Source organism: Talpa europaea (genome assembly GCF_964194135.1).
Source record: "Talpa europaea genome assembly, chromosome: 8".
Lineage (NCBI taxonomy): Eukaryota > Metazoa > Chordata > Mammalia > Eulipotyphla > Talpidae > Talpa > Talpa europaea.
The window spans coordinates 24,263,215-24,285,373 of NC_140075.1; the positions used below are offsets into that span (position 1 = coordinate 24,263,215).

At 57.5% G+C, this 22,159-nt stretch overlaps 1 protein-coding gene across 1 annotated transcript; it reads left to right on the forward strand.

Moving 5' to 3' along the window:
- Positions 1-276: 276 nt before the first annotated feature.
- On the forward strand, positions 277-22,159 carry STRA6 (signaling receptor and transporter of retinol STRA6; the record flags this gene model as incomplete). The annotated part of the gene is made up of 18 exons (XM_084240124.1): positions 277-380; positions 6,191-6,257; positions 6,525-6,610; positions 7,666-7,805; positions 8,394-8,417; positions 8,572-8,738; positions 10,002-10,124; positions 12,249-12,316; positions 12,492-12,568; positions 12,840-12,901; positions 13,808-13,970; positions 17,435-17,510; positions 18,275-18,408; positions 19,499-19,616; positions 19,699-19,800; positions 20,526-20,689; positions 20,962-21,102; positions 22,005-22,159. The coding sequence occupies 18 exons, from the start codon at positions 277-279 to the stop codon at positions 22,157-22,159; spliced, it is 1,971 nt and encodes a 656-aa protein (XP_084096250.1).

A 22,159-nucleotide genomic window follows, 5' to 3' on the forward strand; every position in this document is an offset into this window, starting at 1 on the left:
CTGGGCGGGAAGGGACGGGAGGGGACATGAGAAGCCCTTCCCCTCCTCCTGTGCCAGCTGCCCAGGCCCACACTCCAAGACAGGCTTTTCCCAGACAGCTAAAAGCAAGAAAGTAACCTTTAGGATTCCAGAGAAGCAGTTCTTTGTTTGGGTTTTCTTTCTTTACCCCCACCCCCAAGTCTCTTTTCACATCTGTAGTGGTTTCTCTCTCTCTCTCTCTCTCTCTCTCTCTCTCTCTCTCTCTCTCTCTCTGGTCGGGGTCAAAGAGAGAAGAGAATGTCCCAGGCAGCGGCGAACCAGACCTCCTTCGGGGCCACAGATGACTATGGCAGCTGGTACATCGACGAGCCCCCCGGCGGCCAGGAGCTCCAGCCAGAAGAGTGAGTCTGGAACCCCTGGCTCTGTGTGGGCCGGGGGCAGAGGTCACTGGCGGGGTAGGGGAGGCCCCGGCGGGGGTGACTGTGATAGGCTTTTGCGGCTCTGATGCTCCGTGACCCTGGGCACTTCGCAGCCTCGCTGGGCTTCCTTCCCCGCCTCTGTGCCCGGAGAACAGCTCTTGCTCTGTGATTGAGAGACGTGAGACGGTGGACCTGAGGCCAGGCTGGTCACCTAAAAAGCACCTGTGTGGTGTGTCCAAAATGCAGATTCCTAGATTTGCATCTTGATAATTCAGATCCAGTCTCAGGAGGCCACCTGGGTGATTCTGGCCTGCAGCCAGGATGGAGGGTGCTGGGGGAGTGGTTGAGGGGAGCTGGACTGCCCTGAGGGGTTACTGGTCCCGCTGGTGAGTATCTGGGGTGTTGTGTCAGTAAGCTTCGGTCCTCTGGGCTGGCCTGTCGGTTAGCACAGGAGAAGACTTGAGGAGGAAAGCCTGGGGTGGGGGTGGGGGGCAGCCATTGTGGAAACAGCCGCCCCTGTTCTGTTTGGCCGGTCTCAGTGTCTCCCTGAAGATGAAGTCTGTTCTCCATAGCAGAACGGCTCATGCCAGCCCAGGGGAGGGAGGTGGCCTCTGCCCAGCCCAACGTGCCCCGAGGACTCAGCCCACGGTTGCCTTTGTGCAGACCCTTTCTCACTTTGTTTAGTCTGGGCACCCTGGCAGAGGGGCTGGGCCCCTCTGGGCCCCCGCCAGCTGCCAAGGATGCCTCGCCTGTGTGAGCCCCGGAGCCCAGTTCTCCCCTTGTTGCTCCTGGCCCAGGCCCCATCCTCCGCCTCCCTGCTCTGTCTGAGGGTTTGGGGAACTAGAAAGGTGAGCCTGGGGGAGGGAGGGGGGTGCTGAACCAGATGTGTGCACATCTGTTCTCCATCAATGACCAAAACTGAAGAAGGAAAATTGCTCGCGTGTCTCCCCAGGGGCTGGGGCTGTGGCCTGGCCAGGCTTGGGTCACCCAGCAGGGATGGAGGCCCCACCCAGGCCTGGGGGAAGGAGCTGTTGTTTAGAGGACTCAGGGTTCCCACCACCTGGAAAGTAGCCCCGCTGGCTGGCGGAGAGGGTGTGCCCCTACTCCCCTTCCCTGGCTGGCCTTGAGAATCCGGGCATGTCTGCTCTGCTGTTTATGTATGGATGAAAGGAACAGCAGGATGGGGAGGGGCCCAGAAACCCCAGGAGGACACAGACCCTGACCTGAGTTTGAACCCGTGTCCTTGGGCATCTGAACCTCAGGGCCTGGGCACTGGCTGGGCCGGCAGCCAGATCTGTGGTTTGGGTATTTAGAGAAGGTGTCTGGGTGAAGCTCGGTAGTGGTAGGGACTGGGTGATGAGGAATACTGCTTCTAATGTGGGTGACATCTAGAATTTGCAGTTTCCTTCTACTGCTTCAGGGAAGAATAAAGAGGATTGTTTGAATCTGCTTTGCCAAACTAAGCCCAGCTGCCTAAGCCTCTCCCCACCAAAAGGTGGGAGCAGGAAGCTGGTTCTCAGGGGAATCCCAAGGAGGTGAACTTGGGTTTACCTCTCCCATTGTGACTCAGATACCCCAGGGAGCTGGTGCGGCAAAGATTTGAGGAGCTCTGTACCTTGGGATCCCCTGCCTGTCCATGTGCCCAGGCAGGCTGGAGTGGGGGCTGCTGGGCACTGGTGATGGGCTTGGACGGGCTCATTCACCTGGCCACACTTACCCAGGTGCCCCCTTGGTGCCAAGACCTGGTTGAGGAGGTCGGGGTGAATCTGGTGGGGCACAGGACTGATGTGTGCAAATCGAACTAGCTCTTTCCTACCCCAGAGGCCCTTCTAGCCAGGTTATGTGCCCAGCCTGGCATGTGCCCCTGTGTATTCCATCCTCATCAACACTGAGTTTCCCAGCTAGAGCCTGGGGACACCAGTGTGCCTGTGGCAGCCATCCAGGGTGTCACCCCCCACCACTTCAAAGGGCTTCCCTCTGGCCCGCCCACCATGTGTGCTCACAGGCCCCATTACAGGGTGGGGAATGTGTCAGGAGACAGAGCTCCCCCTCCTTGGGAACCTCAGGCCATGACCCCCACTCCAGATGGCCAGCCTTTCACGCCCCAGGGATGTGCTCTTCCCTCTCCTCTGGATGGAGCTTTTTATAGGCTCCCGCCACAGCCAAACTTCTAGAAACAGTTGTCTTGCTCCTTCCCTGCCTCAGCATCCTCGCCACACCATCGGCCTCTGTCCTAGAGGGTTCAAGACCAAGTCAAGCTTCCTGGGGCTACACCCCTCCTCTTGGAGGAAGGCCCAGAACCCTATGACCGTCCCGGAAACTCCCTTTCCCTCTGCTCCTCCACATCAAGCGAGTCCATACTTCCTCCTAAGGGCCTCTGAGAACAGCGGCGCTTCCACCCCGCAGCAGCTATTGACACAGCGCCCGTTAACAATGTGACTGTTAATGCTGCACAGAAATGGCAGCTTCATATGGTTCAACTTAATATCTCCCCCCATGTGCTCCCCATCAGATGCCGGCTCCATGCACATCCTGACCGCCACGTGACTAGCTGTGTGATTTGGGCAAGAGATGTAGCCTTTCGGGGCCTTGGTCTCCTTGTCCACACCATGGGGATAATCACAGCAACTATCATTTAAGTACTAACCAAGTTAATGCAGGGAACAAAAAACCTGGCACTCATGAGTGCTTAGTAAGTAATATCAATAGTTACCGCCCGTTGCCATTGTTATTGAGATTTAGCTATGGAATCTAAAACCCAGACACTGTCCTGCTCACACACCCCAGCGCCTCCCATGCCTACTATAACCTGCTCTCGGCCTACCCTCCGGGGCCGCAGTCAAACCGAATGCCTTCCCTGGCCCCAGTCACACCGTCTACTGCCCGTCGCCTCATTTCTTCTCTCCTCCAGCAACTCCTTCTGCATGGGGCATCCGTCCCCCTTCTTTGCCTGAAGAGATACAAACCATCTTAGACCCACATCAAACCATACCCCCTCTGATGCCTTACCCCAAGTTTCTCTCCCTCCTTTGCATCCTTTTTTATTTTTTATTTTTTTTAAAGATTGATTTATGTATGCATACAAGGCCAGAGGTGTGGGGGGTGGGCGGTGTAAGAGGATTCACCAGAGACAGACCAGGTTGCAGAACAGGTGGATCTACTGAAATATGCTGCTGAGGGGAGCAGCGGGCGAGCCAGGAGAGGTCTGCTGTGCCATGTGGGTAGCTCCCTGGCCAGGGATCGAACTCATGCTGCCATAGCTGCGGATAGGTTGCGTTTTAACTCCTTGAGCCATCAGGGAGGCCCCTTTTTTATTTTTTTACATACATTAGTTATTGAGGTAGCAGTGTCTGACAGTCTGCAGGTTTCAAGTGCACAGCATTGTCATCGGGCACCTGTGTCCACAACGGCACGAGCATCACGAAAGTCTCCTTTCCATCCCTCACCACAAAACTGACGCCCTTCTATCTGTTGCACCCCCTGCGAGCCCTCTACCCACTCCCCACCAGCCCCCTTCCCCTCTGGTAACCACCTTTCTGTTCCCTATACCTAAATTTGTTTCTGTTTTGTTCTGTTTGCTTGCTTTGTCTCTTTATATTCCACATGTGAGTGAAATCATACAGAAAGACAAATGTCTTTCTCCATGTGCCTTATTTCACTTAGCATTGGCCCCTCAGTGCATCCACATTGTCACAAATGACAAGATGTCACCTTTTTCTAGCTGCTGGTATTCCACTGTGTGTATATGCCGCCTCTTCTTTATCTTCTCAGCCATCCATAGCTACGCGGGCTGTTTCCTTGTCCCGTCATTGTGTCTAAGGCCACAGTGAACAGGGATGCCTGTGTCTTTTCGAATTAGTGTTTTCGTGTCCTTCAGATAAATACTCAGAAGTGGACTGACTGGACCACATGGTACTTGGTCATTCTCTGAGGCATCCTTGTACTGTTTTCATAGTGGCTGCGCTAATTTTCATTCCCACCATCAGTATAAGAGGGTTCCTTTTCTCCAACACTTGTTGCATCCAGAATATACAAAGAACTCATCCAACTCAATAACAGAAAACAAAACAACCCACTTAAAACATGCACAGAGGCTCTGAACAGACATTTTACTAAAGACGCGCAGATGGCCAACAGGGTGTGGCAAGATGCCCACCATCTCTTGTTATCGGGGAAATGCAGATCAAAACCACCGTGCAATACCACCTCACATCTGGGAGATGTCTGTTTCCCTGAAATCCTCCAGCATCTCCTTGTACCTCTTTGAGGATCAGGCTTCCCACCTTCCCTGAGGTGTGTGTTCTGGGTCTGTGCCTCTCGTCTGTCCCACAGCACACAGGTGGGCCCAGCAGCCAAGCCTTTGGTCAGTCAAATTTCTGATGCTCAGATCAACACTGAGGGTCCATGATCCTCAGTCAAACTGAGCTAAGGGACAGGTAGGGGAATCTGGTTAGTACAGAAGAGACCAGAGTTTCCCCCAGACAGGGCCCTCGAGGGGATCCGTGGGGTGGGGTGACTCCTGTTTTGGGGTGAGTAGGAAAATTCAGGCTGCTCCAGGGACAGTGTGCTGAGACCCACCTGGCTGGGTCTGGGGTGCAGGGTCGAGCAGGACCAAGGCAGCGAGGAGTGCAGGCTGAGCAGGCGTGGAGCGGATCTTCTACACTCTCAGGGCTACACAGGGGCCTGTCTTCCCCAAACCCCACCCACCAAGCCAGAGTAAGAGGCTCAGAGTTAGAAGTGGGGAGGTCGGCGTGCAGATCGAGGAGTCTGGTCCTCTACATGGCCAGCCCCATCCATGGGAAGAAAGATTTATTCTGCCCTCTGCCCAAGGACAAGCCCGAGGAACCAGGGTCTTTCCTGCTTCTCACTCCCTGGAGTGACTCCTCAGGGGACACTGAGTGCTCCCAGCATAGGGTCCTAGGGCTGTGAAGTCACCCTGGTAGATGGGGCCTTGGGGTCCCCCTTAGGTCAGGTCCTGAACCTGCCTGATCCTTTTCTCTGCCACAATATTCCTTTCTCTTCTCAGTCAGGGAAGTTGAGGCCCTAATTGTCCTCATCAATTTTTTTTTTTTAATCTCTGCCATGGGCTTACCTCCTCCGTGCTCAGTTATGATGACAGCCAGGTCTCTGCCAGGCCATGGAGCCTCTGTGGTAATTAGAAAGGAGTGTGGCCTGGATCGCAGAGCACACTCATTCTCTTGGCTGGGCATCCTTGTGCGGTGTGTAAACTGCCCAGCTGTACGTGGCAGCCCTTCATGAAAGGGAAACAAAAAGAAGACACATTTGTTCTCAAAGACCAAGGAAGATCATTCTAGTCAAAGAGACAGACAAAATTCAGATACTAGCGAGTGAAATGTAGGGCCAAACACCTGATTACTTGACCTGCTTGACCCAGTTCTAAGAAGAGATCTGTGGGCCACCGGGCAATCAGGAAGGCTTCCTGGAAGCGGGAGGGATGAAGTGGGCCTTCAAGGGTGGGAAGGGTCTGGGTGGGAAAGAGGAATGGTTCAAGCTGAGCCGGCCCATTTGGCTTCTCCCATATCTCCCCTGGGACTCCTCTGTCTCCTTTAGTCCTGCAACCTCAGTGCTCAGCATGGGGCCAGCACACAGCAGGGCATGAGAGCCCCAGAAAGATCCTGAGGAGACAGAACTGGGCGAGTTTGGGTAGGAGAGATCAGAGGATAGAGGGAGGTGGTGGGTAGAACGCCAGTGCGGGCAACTTGAAATCCCAGGTATGGTGCATACTGGGCAGTCTCTACACCGGCCTGACCCAGCCTTCCCCTATTCTGCAGAGTGGTGCCCTCCTGCCACCCCAGTGTGCCACCCAGTCTCCTCCATGCCTGCCTGGCCGTGTTGTCGGTGAGTCCACACTGACTACTGAGCTACTGCTACCTGAGCAAGGGAACTCATGTTTCCTGCTGGGGCTGCTGAAAGGGGACCCTAAGAGTCCCAAATCTGGGAGGGGGTATCTGGGAGTTCTCCCAGCGTGGGGACCCAAACTAGGATGCAGGATGCATGAGTGTGCAGTGGGGGTTGGGGCGTCCTGGGAACTGAGTCAAGTCCTCAGACTCAGCCCCTTGGGAAAGGCCTGGGCACTCCAGCCCCTCCTCTGTGTTGTCCTTCCAGGTCCTCGTGTCGCTGCTGCTGGCCGTGCTACAGCAGCGCCGCCAGCTCTGGCCCCACTGTGGGCGTGGCAGGCCCGGATTGCCCAGGTGGGTGCCGTGGCCTGGGCACACCCCTCTCAGGGGACCCAGCTATAAGGGCCACTTCAGGAAGGTGGTGGCTTGTTGGGTAACTAGAAACCAGCTGGGGCCTCAGTGGCAACCCCCACCGCGCTCAGCCTGGGGGCTCTTCCCACCTCCACTCAGCTCTCCAGGTTTGGTGGGGACCCCCAGAGGGAGGGGGAGGGGCCCAGTCCCTATTCAGGAGACAAAACCCAACAGGGTCCAGCTCCAGGACTCCCCCCTGCACAGGCCGTGGTGCCCTCCATTTCCCTTGAGGATACCCATGGGGCCCTGATGCTGCAGGTGGATTTATAAGGGACTGGCCTGTGGCCGGCTTCAGACTTGCAACCCCAGAGCTGAGTGTGGGGATGACCCTGAGCTCACATGGGGCAGACCTAAGGGTGGGGTGAGGCAGGTAGAGCCCCACTGTAGACATCCGGGCATCCCACACCTGTCAGCACAGCGCGTGTGCCCGGCCCTTCTGGGGAGGTAGCCCCGGGTGACTGACACTCTGGGTGCTATAGAAGAAGCTGGTCCTACTGGGGGTGCATCTGGGGAGGCAGGCGGGGGCTCTCAGGGCAGAGGGGCAAGCTGGGAGCAGAAGCAGAGGGTCTGAGTGCACGGAGCCCCGAGGGCGACGCCTGGGACAGCCGTGCCCGCCATCTGCCCTCTGCCCCGCGGCTACACCCAGGCCAGAGCAGCAGCCGTTGCACAAGGATGTTGTGACTCTGCGAGCTCTCTGATGGTTTGCCAGCCCAGACAGACCCATTAGTGTGGAGGCGGCTCCTTCCTGGCGCTTCCAGGGCGGCAGAGGGAGCGGAGCTTAGGCTTGTTCCTGCTGTGTGGGTACTGGTGGGACCAAGCGCAGAGCTCACGCACTCCCCAAATATTTGTGGAATGAGTGGGCAAAGCGGCTTCTCCCTGCGGCTCAGTTTTCCTGCCTGGAAAGTGGAACTGACTCCACAGCTCCCGCTGGTGGGGCGCGGCCTGCGGAACGGGTGGTGAGGGGGCCTGAGGGATTCTCTTCTCCTCCTCTGCACCAGCCCTGCAGACTTCCTGGCGGGGGACAGGCCCCGGGCAGTGCCCACCGCTGTCTTCATGGTCCTCTTCAGCTCCCTGTGCCTGCTGCTCCCGGACAAGGACCCACTGCCCTTCCTGACCCTGGTGTTGCCACCCAACCAAGGTACCCAGTGCAGCTGAGGCCCTGGGGCTGCAGTGATGAAGTGGGGGTGTGGGGGCCAGTCCAGAGCATCAGAGCAGGCTGCTTCCAGAGTGAGCCACGCAGCTCCCTGTGCCCTGTCATGAGCCATCCTGAGGAGGGGCTGTGCCATGAGCCTCCCCACTGTCCTGCCACCATACCTGAAACCTCCCCTCTGGGGGTCCCACCTGCTCGGGTCAGAACTGGTTTTCATGCAAGCCGCACCTGTGCGCGGGGGAATGAGGGAAGCTGTGTGGGCACAGGCTGAGTCCTCCAGACAGCTCAGCCCTGTGTGAGAAGGAAGGTGGGAAGGGGGTACAAAGGGCTCCTGAGAACTGAGCTGGGTTCAAGGAGCTGATGATCACAAGGACAGCTGCCCTCAGGAGGCTGACCTTGGTCAGTCAGTGCTCACGGTGACTCAGCCGAGTGTGGCTGTTCGCCCCAGGTGTCAGAGCTGCCGAAGGAGCCAGTGAAGCAGCAGAGCTTACTTTGTGGAGTGCCGAAGAGGTGCTGGGCTACATGGGGTGCCCCATTTGGCTTTACTGATATGTCACTATTATGTCCATTTCACAGACGGGGAAACCGAAACTCCAAGAGGTAACTTGCCCAAGATCGCAGAACCTGGATTTTAAACCTGGGCTCTTGTGCACTGAACCAGCTGAGGGGCCTGGAAGATGGAGACAGAGTCCTGTGTGGGCTGCTCCCAGGCCCCGCAACTGTCCCTGCTTCACTCTGCCTGTCTGGTTTTCAGAAGCCTGGAAGCTGGTGGCCCTGCTCTATTACCCCGCCCTGTACTACCCTCTGGCCGCCTGTGCCACGGTCAGGCATGGAGCTGCACACCTGCTGGGCAGTGCGCTGGCCTGGGCTCACTTTGGGGTCCAGGTCTGGCAGAGAGCGGAGTGTCCCCAGGCACCACAGGTAACCGCGGACTCCCAGCAGCCTGGGCGGAGAGGGATATACTGGCGCCAGCAGGGGTCCTGCATCTCTGGTTATGATCCCTGGGGCCTTCCTTTGTACATGGGCTTCCACTCACATTGCACCCCATTCCAAGCTCGCCCCTCTGTGGGACAGGCGGGAGATGAGGAAGCTGTCCCTCCCCCAGGACCTTCCTGTCCGGAAGGGGACAGGGAGAGGCAAGCAGGCTGGGGGGGAGGAAGAGAAGTCCGGCATCCACCGCACCCCCCAACTGATTCCCCTTCCTTTGGTGTGAGAGTGAAGAGCAACAAAGGATGTGATCAGGTTGTTGGAGGAGGTGGCAGAGGGCTAAAAAGAGAATTCCAGAACCTCAGAACCTGGTTCATAGGCTGCTGCACATGAGTAAAGCTGCCCAGGCTGCGGTCCCAAGGGTGGAGGAGGTGTCGGCTTTGGACTCCAGGATTTGAATTTGAATCCACTTCATTCATTCATTCATTCATTTATTCAACTAACATATTTGAAGCACACACTCTGTACCAGAGACAATTCCAGGCACTAGAATACAGCAGTGGACAAGACCAACAAAGTCCTTGGCATCCCAAGACCAATGAAGACCTTGGCATCCCAAGAGCTGCCATTTGGGAGGGGAGACACAATAAAATAAGCAGAGATGTGCAGAGAGATGCCGGGTGGTGCCAGGGGCTTAAAGGAAGCCACGTCCACTGTAACTCAGGCCTCCTCTGTAAACGGAGTTGATAATACCAACCCCTCCCAGTAGAGATGAAGACTAGGTGGTTTGAGTGCAGGGACTGGTTGGTCTTTTTCACCACTCAGAACCTGGCACATACTAAGCTCTCCATGGAAACGTGTTGAATTAACAAATCGATGAACGAACATAGAAGGGCCCAGCCTCGGGAAGCAGGGCATGTACTTTGCTGATGCCCAGGTTGCAGACTGTGCATAGACAAAATTAGGGGCACGTGTCCAAAGCAGTAGGAATGTAGGAACATAGAAAGTGGGTTCCCCCCCCCCATTTTAGACCCCTGGGGCAGGGAGGAGGAAATCACATAATCCCCCCCTTTGGCTCCTGGACATGACAGTCCAGGAGCCTGGGGGTAGGGAGTGCGGGGAGCAGTAGAACCAGAGCCTTTCCAGGGTACCTGACCCCACCCTCACGGCCCCATGTAAGGTGGGAGGCACATGATCCTGGTCTTCGGCTTGGGGGAGGAAGGCGGCAGGCAGGTGTGCTGGTGTCTGTTTGTCCAGATCTACAAGTACTACTCCCTCCTGGCTTCCCTGCCTCTCCTTCTGGGTCTTGGATTCCTGAGCCTTTGGTACCCGGTGCAGCTGGCGAGGAGCCTCAGCCACAGGACAGGAGCAGGCGCTAAGGTAAAGGGGCAGGGCTGGGCTGGGCTTCTACTCAGAACCCAAGACACTGGGTCGCCCATGTCTGTTGGTCCCTATGGGTGATCATAGTACATAGCAGCCACTGAGGGACTGGTCAGTCCTCCCTCCCAGGGCAAAGGCTAGCTGTGCGCACCCAGGCACCTAGCTGTGTGCACAGTGGAATTCAGCAGAGGAGAAACTGGCCAGGAGATAGACTCTGACAGAAGTTCTTCTAAAACACTGAAACTGAAGAAATGAGACAGGCCAGGAGCCTTGTGTGCTAGGACCTCTGTGGCTGCTGAAATGATTCAGGAAGCGCCTGGGGTAGAACTGCATTATGAATCAACTCTAAGTTGGATGGAGTCAGATAAAGGGGAGGGCAGGCTGGGAGGACTTCCTGGAGGAGGCAGACTGGGGGGCATGAAAGACAGGGAGGACCTGGAGTAGGGAGAGACTAAAGAGACGGTACTGCAGGCATAGCAAAGAGCATGAGCAGAGGGGAGAAGTCGGTTACCTCTGTTTCTTCATGTCTGCTGTGTGGCCTGGGGCAGGTCGCAGCATATAGTAGACAACGAATATTTCTGAAGTTTTGCAGAGATGGGTGGGTGGGTGGATAAATACTTCAGGGTCAGAGAGAATTCTTACAAGATATGGCAAGCTTATGGAGGTGCCATCTAAGCACCTACGTGTCCCAGGCCTGGGCTGGGTGCAATGGACCTGGAGCCAACTGCCTCAGGTTTGACCTCCAGGAGTTGCCAGGGCGCTGGGGGAACAGGATGCAGCAACAAATATTTACAGTGCCATGTGAAAATGCACCAGCACTCATCCAAAACCATGGGAGTATAGGTGGAGGCAGGGCGAGTAGTCTTCTTGGTGAGAGAAGAGGGAGAATTGTTCCGGGGGACCCCAAATTCAGGAGAGAGAGCGAGAATGGCACAGAGGCAAAAGGGCTGGTTACTCTTCAGATGAGGAGAAAAGGTTTGGGGAGTGGCCACTAGGACAGATGGCTGGTGGGGGGGAGGGTGCCATTGTTAACATCTGGAACCTAGATAAGCTATGCGTGCTTCAAGTGCGTGGCCTTGAAGGGTCTGGAAAGCAGCTGGATTCTGGGCCTGGAGCTCAAGAGAGGACTTGGGGCTGAAGCCTGAGGAAGAGTGAGCCCCTCAGGGAAGGGTGGAGGATAAGGGCTGGAGAGGCCAATGGGTTCAGGTCCCCCACCTGCCCCAGCTTTGGCAGGTGGTAGGACTCTCGGTACTTGTCACTACTGCCCTCCTTATGCCCACACTCGTCTGTGTCCCCTCCTTTATACAACTGGCTCAGAAGTGGGGAACAGCTGCCCAGAATACACAGTGCACCTGTCAGGTCTCTACCCTACCCCCACCCCACCCCCATCCTGTTCCCTTTAGTCCAGGAATTTTTTTCTGCCTCACTTCTCTCAGGAGGAGTCTCGAGAGAAAGAAAATCCTCTCTGGGCCTTGGGCAAAGAGGTTTAAGCCTCAAAGGACATAGTCAAGGACTGAGCTGACCCACCCCTGCCCTGGATCTCAAGGTTGCCATGGCAACAGGTGCCAAGGTCCTACACTCTCCTAATGACCAATACCAGGGGCCCACCCCGTCTTCCCATGGGCCTCTGCTGCTTGGCAGGCAGCCTAAGTCCTGGGATGTGGCTTAGACAAATCTGGTCTCCCTTGTGACCTCCCTTGAGTAGGAGGAGAGGCTGCGGGATCTGACCCAGAAGGCCCCCTCCTGTGTCCTGGCTCCAAGTGCTGCGGGACATAGTCATCCCTTTACCTCAGTCTCAGCTTGCAGAGGCCAGAGGGCCGGTGGGGGATGCAGTGATGAGCTATGACCAGCTGAAGCAAGAAGCCTTGGAGGTAGACCGTAGGAAGAACTTCCCAGCGCGGTCTTAGATAGGAGACTGACTAGCCTTATATTTGTGGAGGAGCAAAGGGCAGCTTTGGGGGCACAGGCCTCATTCTCATGGGTTGGCCCCTACTTCCGCACATACTCACCCTGAATTTTTACAGGGCATCTACTGGTGCCCACTGTGATTCCCTGAGCTGGGGTACCAGGGATGGCTCAAGACGGGTCTCACCAGCTTGCCCGTGGGTCTGTCTGCTTCCACAGGGGCTGCAGAGTAGCTACTCTGAGGAATATCTGAGGGCTCTCCTTTGCCGGAAGAAGCTGGGAAGCAGGTGAGGTCGTAGGCACACCCTGGGCAGGCCGTGGACAGGGCTGGTGGGCTGGCTGGTTGGGGCGCTGGCACTGGGCAACATGGTAGGGCAGGGATGAGCAACGAGCCAAGCTGTGGGGCTCGGCTCAGGGCAGGGGCTCCTCCTGAGGGCCCCTCCAGCCTGGGTCTTTCTCCAGCTCCCCCAGTTCCAAGCAGGGCTTCCTGTCCTGCACTCGGATCTGCTTCAGACACTACATCTACACTCCACAGCAAGGTATGAGGGGGAACTGGCGATGGGGTGACACATGGCCCCTCCTCCCTCCCTTGCACAGAGCCGTCATAGTGGAAGGCCAGCTTCTTCCCTGCCCCCTTCTTAACCCTTGTCATCAGGAAGAACAACCTCCAGCTTGGGACAAGGGGGAGCCCCTGGCTTGGCCTTGGGCTTGTGAACCCTAACCCTTTTCCTGGGTGTCTTGGGAAAGAGGAGGGGCTCTGGGTCTGTGCAGTGCTGGCATTCACATGCACCCTCCTTTTGGGGACTGCAGGATTCCAACTCCCCCTGAAGCTGGTACTTTCAGCCACCCTGACGGGCACGGCCATTTACCAGGTATGTCCTGCCTCCGAGGTGTCACTTGCCTCAACTCCAGCTAGGACCGCTTAGGCCCAGCTCAGCTCGCCAATAGCTCCAGCCGCAATCCACCCAGTTGTTCCTGGCCATCTTGGGAAGTTGACCCACCCATTGGGGAGGGAGTGTGAGCTCTTGTGGGGCTTCTAGAGCGTCCAGGCAGAGCTTTTAGGGTGACATAAACATGCGCTGAAGTTCCAAGCCGATTATTTCCCTCCGGCAAGCTACTCAACATTGCTGAGCCCATCAGCTCAGCGGCCAGAGGGAGGAAACAGAATTCCTTTCCTCTTTAGGCAGTTGGGAGAATTTAGTCTATGTTGGTTAAATCCCCCATCACCTACATCTCCCTTCAAAAGCAACAGCAAACAAAATCCTGGTGGGTGTCATGATTTTGCTCCATTTTACAAGCAGGAGACATTGAGGCTCCGATGGGTGAATCTGACTTGGTCAATATCCTGCAACGAATCTCTCAGGGTAATGAAAAGTGGAATCCAGGTCCCCCTAACAAAGGTCTTTTGCTGTCTCCAACATGGAAGTATTGAGAGCTCTGTATTCTGAAGTTTAGACGGGTGATTGAGAGAGAGCCGGAGGCACCGGTGTGCTGCCTGAGCGCTATTAGCGGCCTGTTAGACCAAAGTCCCATGTCCGCAGGTGCACCCTGACACCAGGCCTGGCGGCTGGGGGCCGTAGGGCTGTCGCTAACGCGCTGGAGGCCTGGGCAGCTGCTTGAGGGGCAGAGCAGATGGCAACCGCGCAGAGGCCGCCCGTGTGTGGTGGCACTGTCTCCCCTGCGGTCTCCCGTCAGCCTGGAAGACGCTTTTCTTGGGATGGGAATGCCTGGGGTGAGCACAGCCAGGCCCTGCAGCCCTGATCCTGGTGCCCTTCCAGGTGGCTCTGCTGCTGCTGGTGGGCGTCGTGCCCGCCATCCACAAGGTGAGGGCAGGCGTGAGCACGGACGTGTCCTACATGCTGGCCGGCTTCGGCATCGTGCTCTCGGATGACAGGCAGGAGGTGGTGGAGCTGGTGAGGCACCACCTGTGGGCTCTGGAGGGTAAGTCCGGGAGTCCCTGAGGAGCCACAGCCAGGCATCCATGCCAGTCCTAGCCTGGCTCAGTCTCCATTGCCTCATCTCCGAATCGGGGTAGCTGGAGCCTCCTGCTTCAAGTCTCTGAGACCAGAGGGCAGAGCCTTGTCACTTGGGTGTCTCCCACCCCCACCCCGGCCTCCCTCATCCTTGCCAGGTCCCGGGCACCAACAGGAGGAAGGCTGTGGAATGTGTGAGCTGAGGGGACACAGCCCTGGGCTCTTGCCAAGTGCGGGGGAGGAGCCAGGAGGCCTCCTGTGGGAGGGTGGGCTGGGCCCTGAGCTAATCCCCAGGCCGGTAGGCGGGGTTGGCAGGGCAAGGCTTTCTCTCCTCCAGGGCTGCCCTCCCAGGCCACCTCCCTTCTCCTCCCTCCCTTGACATGCGCCTCAAGCCAGGGAACCATACCAGCCTCCCCTCCGTGGTCTAATGCCTCCTTCAGTCCTGAGCTGTTACCCCCTCCCCACCTCCCACCTCCCAGGCCCTGCCGACAACCCTGCGGGGTGGGGGGTGGGGGGCGGTGGGGAACGCAGCAAGGCAGAAGCAGGGCCCAGGGAAGAGCGCAGCTTCCTGACACCCCCGCTGGGGGTCTTTCCACCACATAGAGACAGAGCCCAGCAGCCAGGAGTCACAGGCCTACACCCTCTGACTTAGGAGTGCCAGGCTGCTATGGGCACCCTGTTCCTGAGGAGTAACATGCGGTGATTGGAGCTTAGGCTGCCAGCATGGCCGGTGGAGGCAGAACTGCTTGGTGGGTGTTCCTGACGGTTAACAGCATCCTGGCCCCACCAACTGCACGTGCTGGGCATGGAGACAGGCAGGGCATGGGGTGGGCGTGATCCCCCACTTCCACCGCCCTCCTGACTTCCTCCACTCCCATACCAGAAGCTGCCCTGGAACTGTGGCCAAGTGCTAGAAACTGGACAGGTGACAGCTTCTGGGTGGGCTGAAAATGATATCTCCAGGAAGATTTTCCAAGTTGGCTGTAAGCGCAGCCACAGGCAGGAGCAGCCGCAGCTCATGTCAGCTCACATCCAAGCTCAGGCCTCGCTCTCAGCAGCCCTGTAGGGTCAGCAGCATTGCTCCCGTCTCACAGAGCAGGAATTTGAGGCCCTGATAGAGGACTTGACATGTCTGGGACATCGGACTCCGATTCTCTGCATCACGCCTGACATTTATATCCACATACTGTAGTTCCCAAGAGCGAATGCTCCCATTTGGCTTCTTGGATGCAAGGGCCAAGCAGAGCTGTGTTTATTCTCCCACTTTACAGGGTAGGACAACTGAGGCCCAGGAGGGTTGAGATGTGCCCATGGCAATTCAGCAAGCCAAGGGAGGAACTGAGATTAGATCTGGGCTTGGGGCCCTTGGTCTGTTCTTCGGGAGGGTAGCGAAAGTCTTCTGAGATCTGAGAGCCTGTTTTAGGGCTTCCCTAAAAGCATAAGCCTGCTGTCATTCACAGAAACCTCAGACCGAGTCAGGCAGAGTAGATCAGAATTCCTGTTTCTTCCCAAGCTGGGTGACCTTGGGCAAGCTCCTTCATTTCACTCGATGGCCCTGCCTGCAGTACAGCTGCATGTTCGCTTTTTTTTTTTTTTCCCAAAAGATTTATTTATTTATACAAGCACTGGGTACAGTCAGAAGCACGGGAGGGTGAGAGGATTCACCAGAGCCAGAGCAGGGAGCAGAACAGGCAGACTGATGAAGTACACTGCTGAGGGGAGCAGCGGGCGGCAGGAGAGGTCTGCGCGCCATGTGGGACCCTCGCCCGGCGGCCGGGGATCGAACCGGCGCTGCAGAGGCTGCGGGCAGCTTCACAGCCCAGCACTCAAGCTCAACCGCTGCGCCACCAGGGGAGGCCCCTGCATGTTTGCTTTTAACACCCTTGGCACGTTTGAGTAAGGAGAGCCCAACAGGGCCCAGGGACTTGCTAACCCTTTACACTGCATTAACCTATGCATTTACCTGGGCGGGCCCAGGGGTAGACTCCTCACCTCTGTAGAAATGCAATCTAGGACACACTTTTGCTGGTGCAAAGCTGGCTCTGGAAGAACAGATGGAGCAGAGTGGAGCTGTCTGTGCCCAGTGTTTTCCCCCACTCCAGAATTCTGAACGATATTGTCCCCTCCTGCCACTGGAGGAGGGAGCCGGGGACAGAGGCCCCAGGTTTCTGTAGCAACCCTCCTGGGACTGGGAAGCACCTGGTAACTTTTTTAAAATCCCGGGGCTCGAGCCACATGCAGAACTGCAGCACCCTCAGAGTGGGGCCTGCCACTGCGACCCTAATACAAGCCCAAGTTCCAGAACTACTGGCGGAGACAAGCTGTATGTGCCTGCTTGGTTGATTTCATTCAACTGCTGATTGAAATAAGTCCTGAGGGTTCTGTCTCTGGAAGCCGCCAGGGCAGTGGCCCTCAACCTTCACTGCACCTGGGAATCACCGAGTGTACTTTCATGAAGGCTACAGTCAGGGTCACACACCCAGAAATTTTTATTTAGTTGGCGCCGGGGTGCAGCCTGGGCCATGGGAGGTGTTAACAGCTCCAAGTGACCCTAACGTGCTGCCAGGACTGACCCCTTCTCCAGTCCTTGTGGCTGGGTGTGCTCGCTCCCCTCCTGAGTCTCTGGAGGAAGTGGGGGAACACAGGAACCAGGAACACCTCCCCAGACTCACTGGGGAATTCAGGTGTAGGAACGGGGCACATCCTGGGTCTGCTGGGAGAGGACTGCACGTCTCCCAGCGGCATTTCTTGGCAGTAGTCACTTCCTCAGTTCCCTGGTGGACCCGGTGCCTCTCCTGTGGGGTTGCTGTGAGGCCGCGGAGTGAGGCTGGATGTGGACGCAGAGTGGGAGGGGCTTGCGCTTTGCCCCTGCTTTGCTAAACTACCAGGCTTGGTGAGAGCAGGTCCTGCATTCTCGCCTGGCTGCTGGGAAGTTATGACCTGTGCGCATGGGAGGGGGGGTGGGGAAGAGAGGGTGAGGCCCTCCCCTTGATGGGTAGCAGTGGCCACCTCCACATTCTGATGGACTCAGGCCAAGCTGACGGACGTGCGCTCGCATTCTCTGTGCCCTGAGCAGAGGCCACGTGGGCACAGGTGGGGCTCTCTGGCTCCTGTCGTGCTGGGAGAGGACCAGCCTAGCAGAGTGCCTGGATGAGCAGCTGAGCTAGGGGAGAGGAAGTGCCCCTTCCCCAAGGCCACATGCCTAGGAAGTGGAGGAGGTGAGGGCAGTTGCCAGCTTGGATGGAGTCTCTCACTGGGAATCCTAGCGGAAGCACAAGACCAGAATGAAGGCCGGGTCTGCAGCCTCAGTCGTGGCCTCTCCTCCCCCTGGTCATCGGTGGCCAAGGCTGTCAACACCAGGCAGGGCTTGGAGGCTCCCAGGAGCCCCTGCAGGCCCTGATCTCCGACTTTGCTCCCTCTCTGCCTCTCCAGTTTGCTACATCTCTGCCTTGGTCCTGTCTTGCTCGCTCACCTTCCTCATGCTGATCCGCTCGCTGGTGACACACAGGTTAGTGGCAGGCTCAGAATCCCCGGTGCAGTTGTGGGAAGAGGTGAGTCCTACAGCCTGGAGCCCTGAGCTCGGGCCCTGGGGGTAGAGAGGAGTCTGGAGCTGGAGGGAGGGAGAGGCTCTGCAGGCCCAGCTGCCAGGGGCTGGGGGAAGGAGGGGCGGCCTGTGGTTCCTCTAGGTTGGAGAATGAATGTGTCCCTTGTGATGAGTGATAAGAAGTACTGAGGGATTTTGAGCAAAGAGGAAAAGAAGGTTCTAGAAGAGAACAGGGTGGGTGCGAAAGGGGGAGTTCAGGCACTTAACAATGTCAGAGAACTGGTTCATAGTCGCTGTGCATTTGTCACACCTCAGGGTCCTGCTTCAGTTGATATTCTAGGCCCCTAAGCCTCTACCCTCCTGGAACCTGGGCACCGAGGGGCTGCGCTGCCCTCACGGCTGAGCTGCCTGTCTCTTTCTTTTCCTGCTGTTGTTTCTCACTGCCCTGACTTGGCTCAGGTTCAGTCTCCTGCCTGTCTCCCTCGATGCCTCCCCCGTTCTCACCCTTTCATCTTACTCTTCCTCACCCTTTAAGACTGCTGGGCCATCACCTCTTCCGAAGCCCTCCCTGGCCTCCCAGCTTGGGTTAGCGGCCTCCACTGGACTTGCCCTGCCCAGGGCTGCGGGTTGTACTGAGACTGGGAGTTCAGTCAGAGGTTGGTCCAGAGGAGGAATTTAGGGTGCGTGTGTTGCTCCCTGAAGTCCCCGCCTTCCTCACCCCCACCCAGGGCCAACCTGCAGGCTCTGCACCGAGGGGCCCCCCTGGACCTGGGTCCTCTGCCCCAGAGCCTCCACCCCTCCCGCCATGCCATCTTCTGTTGGATGAGCTTCTGTGCTTACCAGACTGCTTTTACCTGCCTCGGTAAGCGCCCCCTTATCCAGAGCCCCCGGCCTCCACCGACCCCAGAGGAGGTCCCAGTGGGGGAGGGGAGAGTTCCCAGCAGGTTTTGGCTGCCCCAGGTGTCTGCTGTATCAGTCTTTGGGTGAAAAGCAGGAGGCGGGGTGGGGCACCTGGCCTTCCTCAGCCAGCTCACTCTGATGAGAGCAGGAGACCCCTCATGAAAGCTTGGACCTGGGAGCCGCCAGGTGTTTAGACAGAGGGTAGGTCCAGGTCCCAAAGGTGGGAATTTCCTGAGACACATTCCTGCTGTGTAGGGGAGGCCATGCCACCACCGCCTCAGGTGATGAGATCCCTGTCACTGGGGGTATGTAAGCAGAGTCATGGTCAAACTGCTGCCCTGAGGGAGTCTGACTAAGGCAACTTCCAGGACCCCTTGGCTAGTTTAACTTCTAGGACCCCTTCCCGCCCCGGTTCTCCCCTTGGGCCCTGCGGTCAGTAAAGCCCTCTGAGTATGAAGGGGCTGGGGCCAGTGTTGCTAAAGCAAGGGCTGCTTTCCCTCTCTGTGGCTCGCCTCCGCAGGGGAGGAGGAGAAGGGTGATTAGCGCTTAGAGGAATTACTAGAAGCGGTAATTCCTCATCTTGGTAAACTTTATACCGCCAGAGCCCTTCTGTGCACATTATCCCGGGTAAACAATTAGCCGGTGGTTTCAACTGACCACCTTCAAGCACCTGCCCCGGGCCAGGCCCTAGCAGGAGGAATGCAAACATTCATCTTATAAGCAGTCTTGTCCCAAGGGATTCAAGAGCAATCGGGGAGAAATAAGGTTTGCAAAGCACTCTGTGGTTTCCAGAGAGTTGCCCAGACATTATCTCTTTGGATCTTCAGAGCAGCCCTCCCAGGGCAGGGCCGCCATTCCCACATTATAGGGGAAGAAACCAAGACCCAAAGAGGTAAAGAATTTCACCTCTCACAGCAGGCAGTGGCCTAGCAGCGACCTAAAGGCAGGCCAGGCCAATTCCAAAGCCCCGAAGCTCCCGGAGGGGCGGGGGTAGGCTGGGTCCCACAGACCCTGACATCGGTGGCTTCCCCCTGCTCCGCCTACCCTGGCAGGGCTCCTGGTACAGCAGATCATCTTCTTCCTGGGGACCGTGACCCTCGCCTTCTTGGTGTTCATGCCCATGCTCCATGGCAGGGACCTCCTGCTCCTCCGCTCCCTGGAGTTCTCGTGGTAAGAGAGGCGAGGGGCCGAGGGCTCGGGGACCCCTTCCCGGAGGTCTGCTAATGTAAAACCCACCCCACCCCACCTGCAGGCCCTTCTGGCTGACCTTGGTCCTGGCTGTGATGCTGCAGAACATGGCAGCCCAGTGGGTCTTCCTGGACACGCACCATGGACGCCCAGAGCTGACCAATCGGTGAGCCAACTTCTGGGCTGTGGCTTCCTCGGGCCGTCAGGCTCTTCTTCAAGTGTCTTTCCTTTCGTGATCTTATCCCTCCACTGCCATCTCTTCCTTTCTCTCAGGGAGAGCAGCAGGCAGTGAGGAGAACCTGCCTTGTCTCCAGAGAAAGAGGCAGGGGTGCAGCCTCCTCCCAAATACCTCTGTTTATCTGCCATAGAGTCCAAAATACCCTGATGAGCTCTCTCTGCTTTGGGGACAGGCAGTGCTCTCCCCTGGAGCCTCTGATCCCTCAAAACCACAGAATCTTCCTTTGCAGGAGGGAGGTTAACAGAAACACTCTTTCCGTGTCCGATGGCAAGGCTATGGGAGAAACTTGCCTCAGGAGAGACTCGGAGTCAGTGGATTAGGACCCACAGGAGGGAGGGGGAGACTGTGAGGTCTCAGAACGATCCAGTGGACCTGAATTTAAACCCCAGCCCTGCCACTGACTAGCTCAAAACCCTTCATTTGTAACTAAGTCACAAAATTCTCAGGGCCCCGGCTTCCCTTCTGCAGAAGGGGGTGACACGGCCAGTCCCCCATGAGGGTGAGAGAGTGGGGTGAGAGAGGGGACCGAGCACAGGGCAGGTACACAGGTACGCAGTAAACAGTAGGTACTCAATAAATGCACAGCAGCTGTGGACACTGAGGCCTGACCTGGGAGGGCTCTGTGCGGGGCCTCAGCCTCTCTTTCTCCCCAGGCGAGCGCTCTACGCCACCACCTTTCTTCTCTTCCCCATCAACGTGCTGGTGGGCACCTTGGTGGCTGCCGGGCGGGTGCTCCTGTCTGCCCTCTACAACGCTGTCCACCTGGGCCAGATGGACCTCGGCCTGCTGCCCCCTAGAGCCACCACCCTCGACCCTGGTAAGGTTCCTGGGCAGGAGCCAGGGCCGGCTGCTCAGCGACTGAGTGACGGAGGGCTTGTCCTGACCTAGCCTGGTTTGGGGAGGTGCCTGTCACCACGGGCGGGGACATGTGCGTTGCAGTGCGTCTAGCATGGCCCGTGTGCCCGTGTGTACTGCCCGTGCCGACAGGCAGGGGGTGCAGGGTGCCCTGGGTATGTGTTGGGGTCCTCTGGGGCCTCTGGCCTGCTGGTGGCCCTCGTCCCCCAGCACTGCCCCCGCCCGCCCCCCCAGGCTACCACACGTACTGCAACTTCTTGAAGATAGAGGTCAGCCAGTCTCATCCGGCTGTGACTGCCTTCTGCGCCCTGCTCCTGCAGAGGCCCCGGCTCGCGGCGGCGCCCCAGGACGGCCCCAGGCTGGAGGAGGAAGAAGGTGCACATTCCACCCGGAACCGAGCGCTGAAGCCAGCCAGCTCCTCCCAGGAAGGCGGCGCGCCCCTCCCCGCCCCACCGCGGGCCAGGGGCCATGCCAGGAAAATGCTGCCTTCCTCTCTCAGCTGCCTGTGGGAGGGAGGCAGGGAAAGTTTCCCTGGTCTAGCTCTATCTCGGGGTCACTTTTTCCATGCTAGTGCGCTCACGTGCACACTCTCTCTCTCTCTCTCTCTCTCTCTCTCTCTCTCTTTCTCTCTCTCCACATGTAAGCACACATCCCACCTCCGCAGAGGGGTAAATCGCTGTCTTTCTAAGGGACTCTACTGTCCCCCACCCCCAGAAGCATGCCCCCCACTTTCCCACTGCTGCGGAAGGACAGGCCCCTGAGCTGCCTCCTGTCCTGCCACAGGCCTCATCCTTCTCCTTCTCTGTCTGCCACCTGCAGGATGACATCCCCAGCCGTGGCAGAGGTCTCGCTGCAGCCCCCACTCTTCTATTTTTTTTTAAAGATTTATTTATTTATGCATACAAGAGCTGGGGCACAGGCCAGAGGTGTGGGGGTGAGAGGATCCACCAGAGACAGAGCGGGGAGCAGAACAGGCAGATCTACTGAAACACACTGCTGAGGGGAGCAGGGACGAGCCAGGAGAGGTCTGCTGTGCCATGTGGTTTGTTCCCTGGCCGGGGATCGAACTCCTGCTGCAGTGGCTGGGTACAGCTTCATTAGTTGTGTCTTAACCCCTTGCGCCACGAGGGAGGCCCCATGTAGCCACACTCTTTCCCCAACTCTATAAGCAACTTCTCATACTATACATGGGTTTTTTAGACTCTGCTCACGTCTGGGTGGTAGGGGTCTAGCCTAGGGGTTTGTTGAGTGACTCACAAAAGGTCTTTCCCTCCCAGGAATGCTGTTGCTGCAGACGAAAGACACTACAGCCAAGGCAGCTGGGTCCAGGGCCCACCGAGGCAGAGCCCGCTGGGGTCTGGCCTACACGCTGCTGCACAACCCAGCCCTGCAAGCCTTCCGGAAGCCGGCCCTCTTAGGTGCCCAGTCCTAA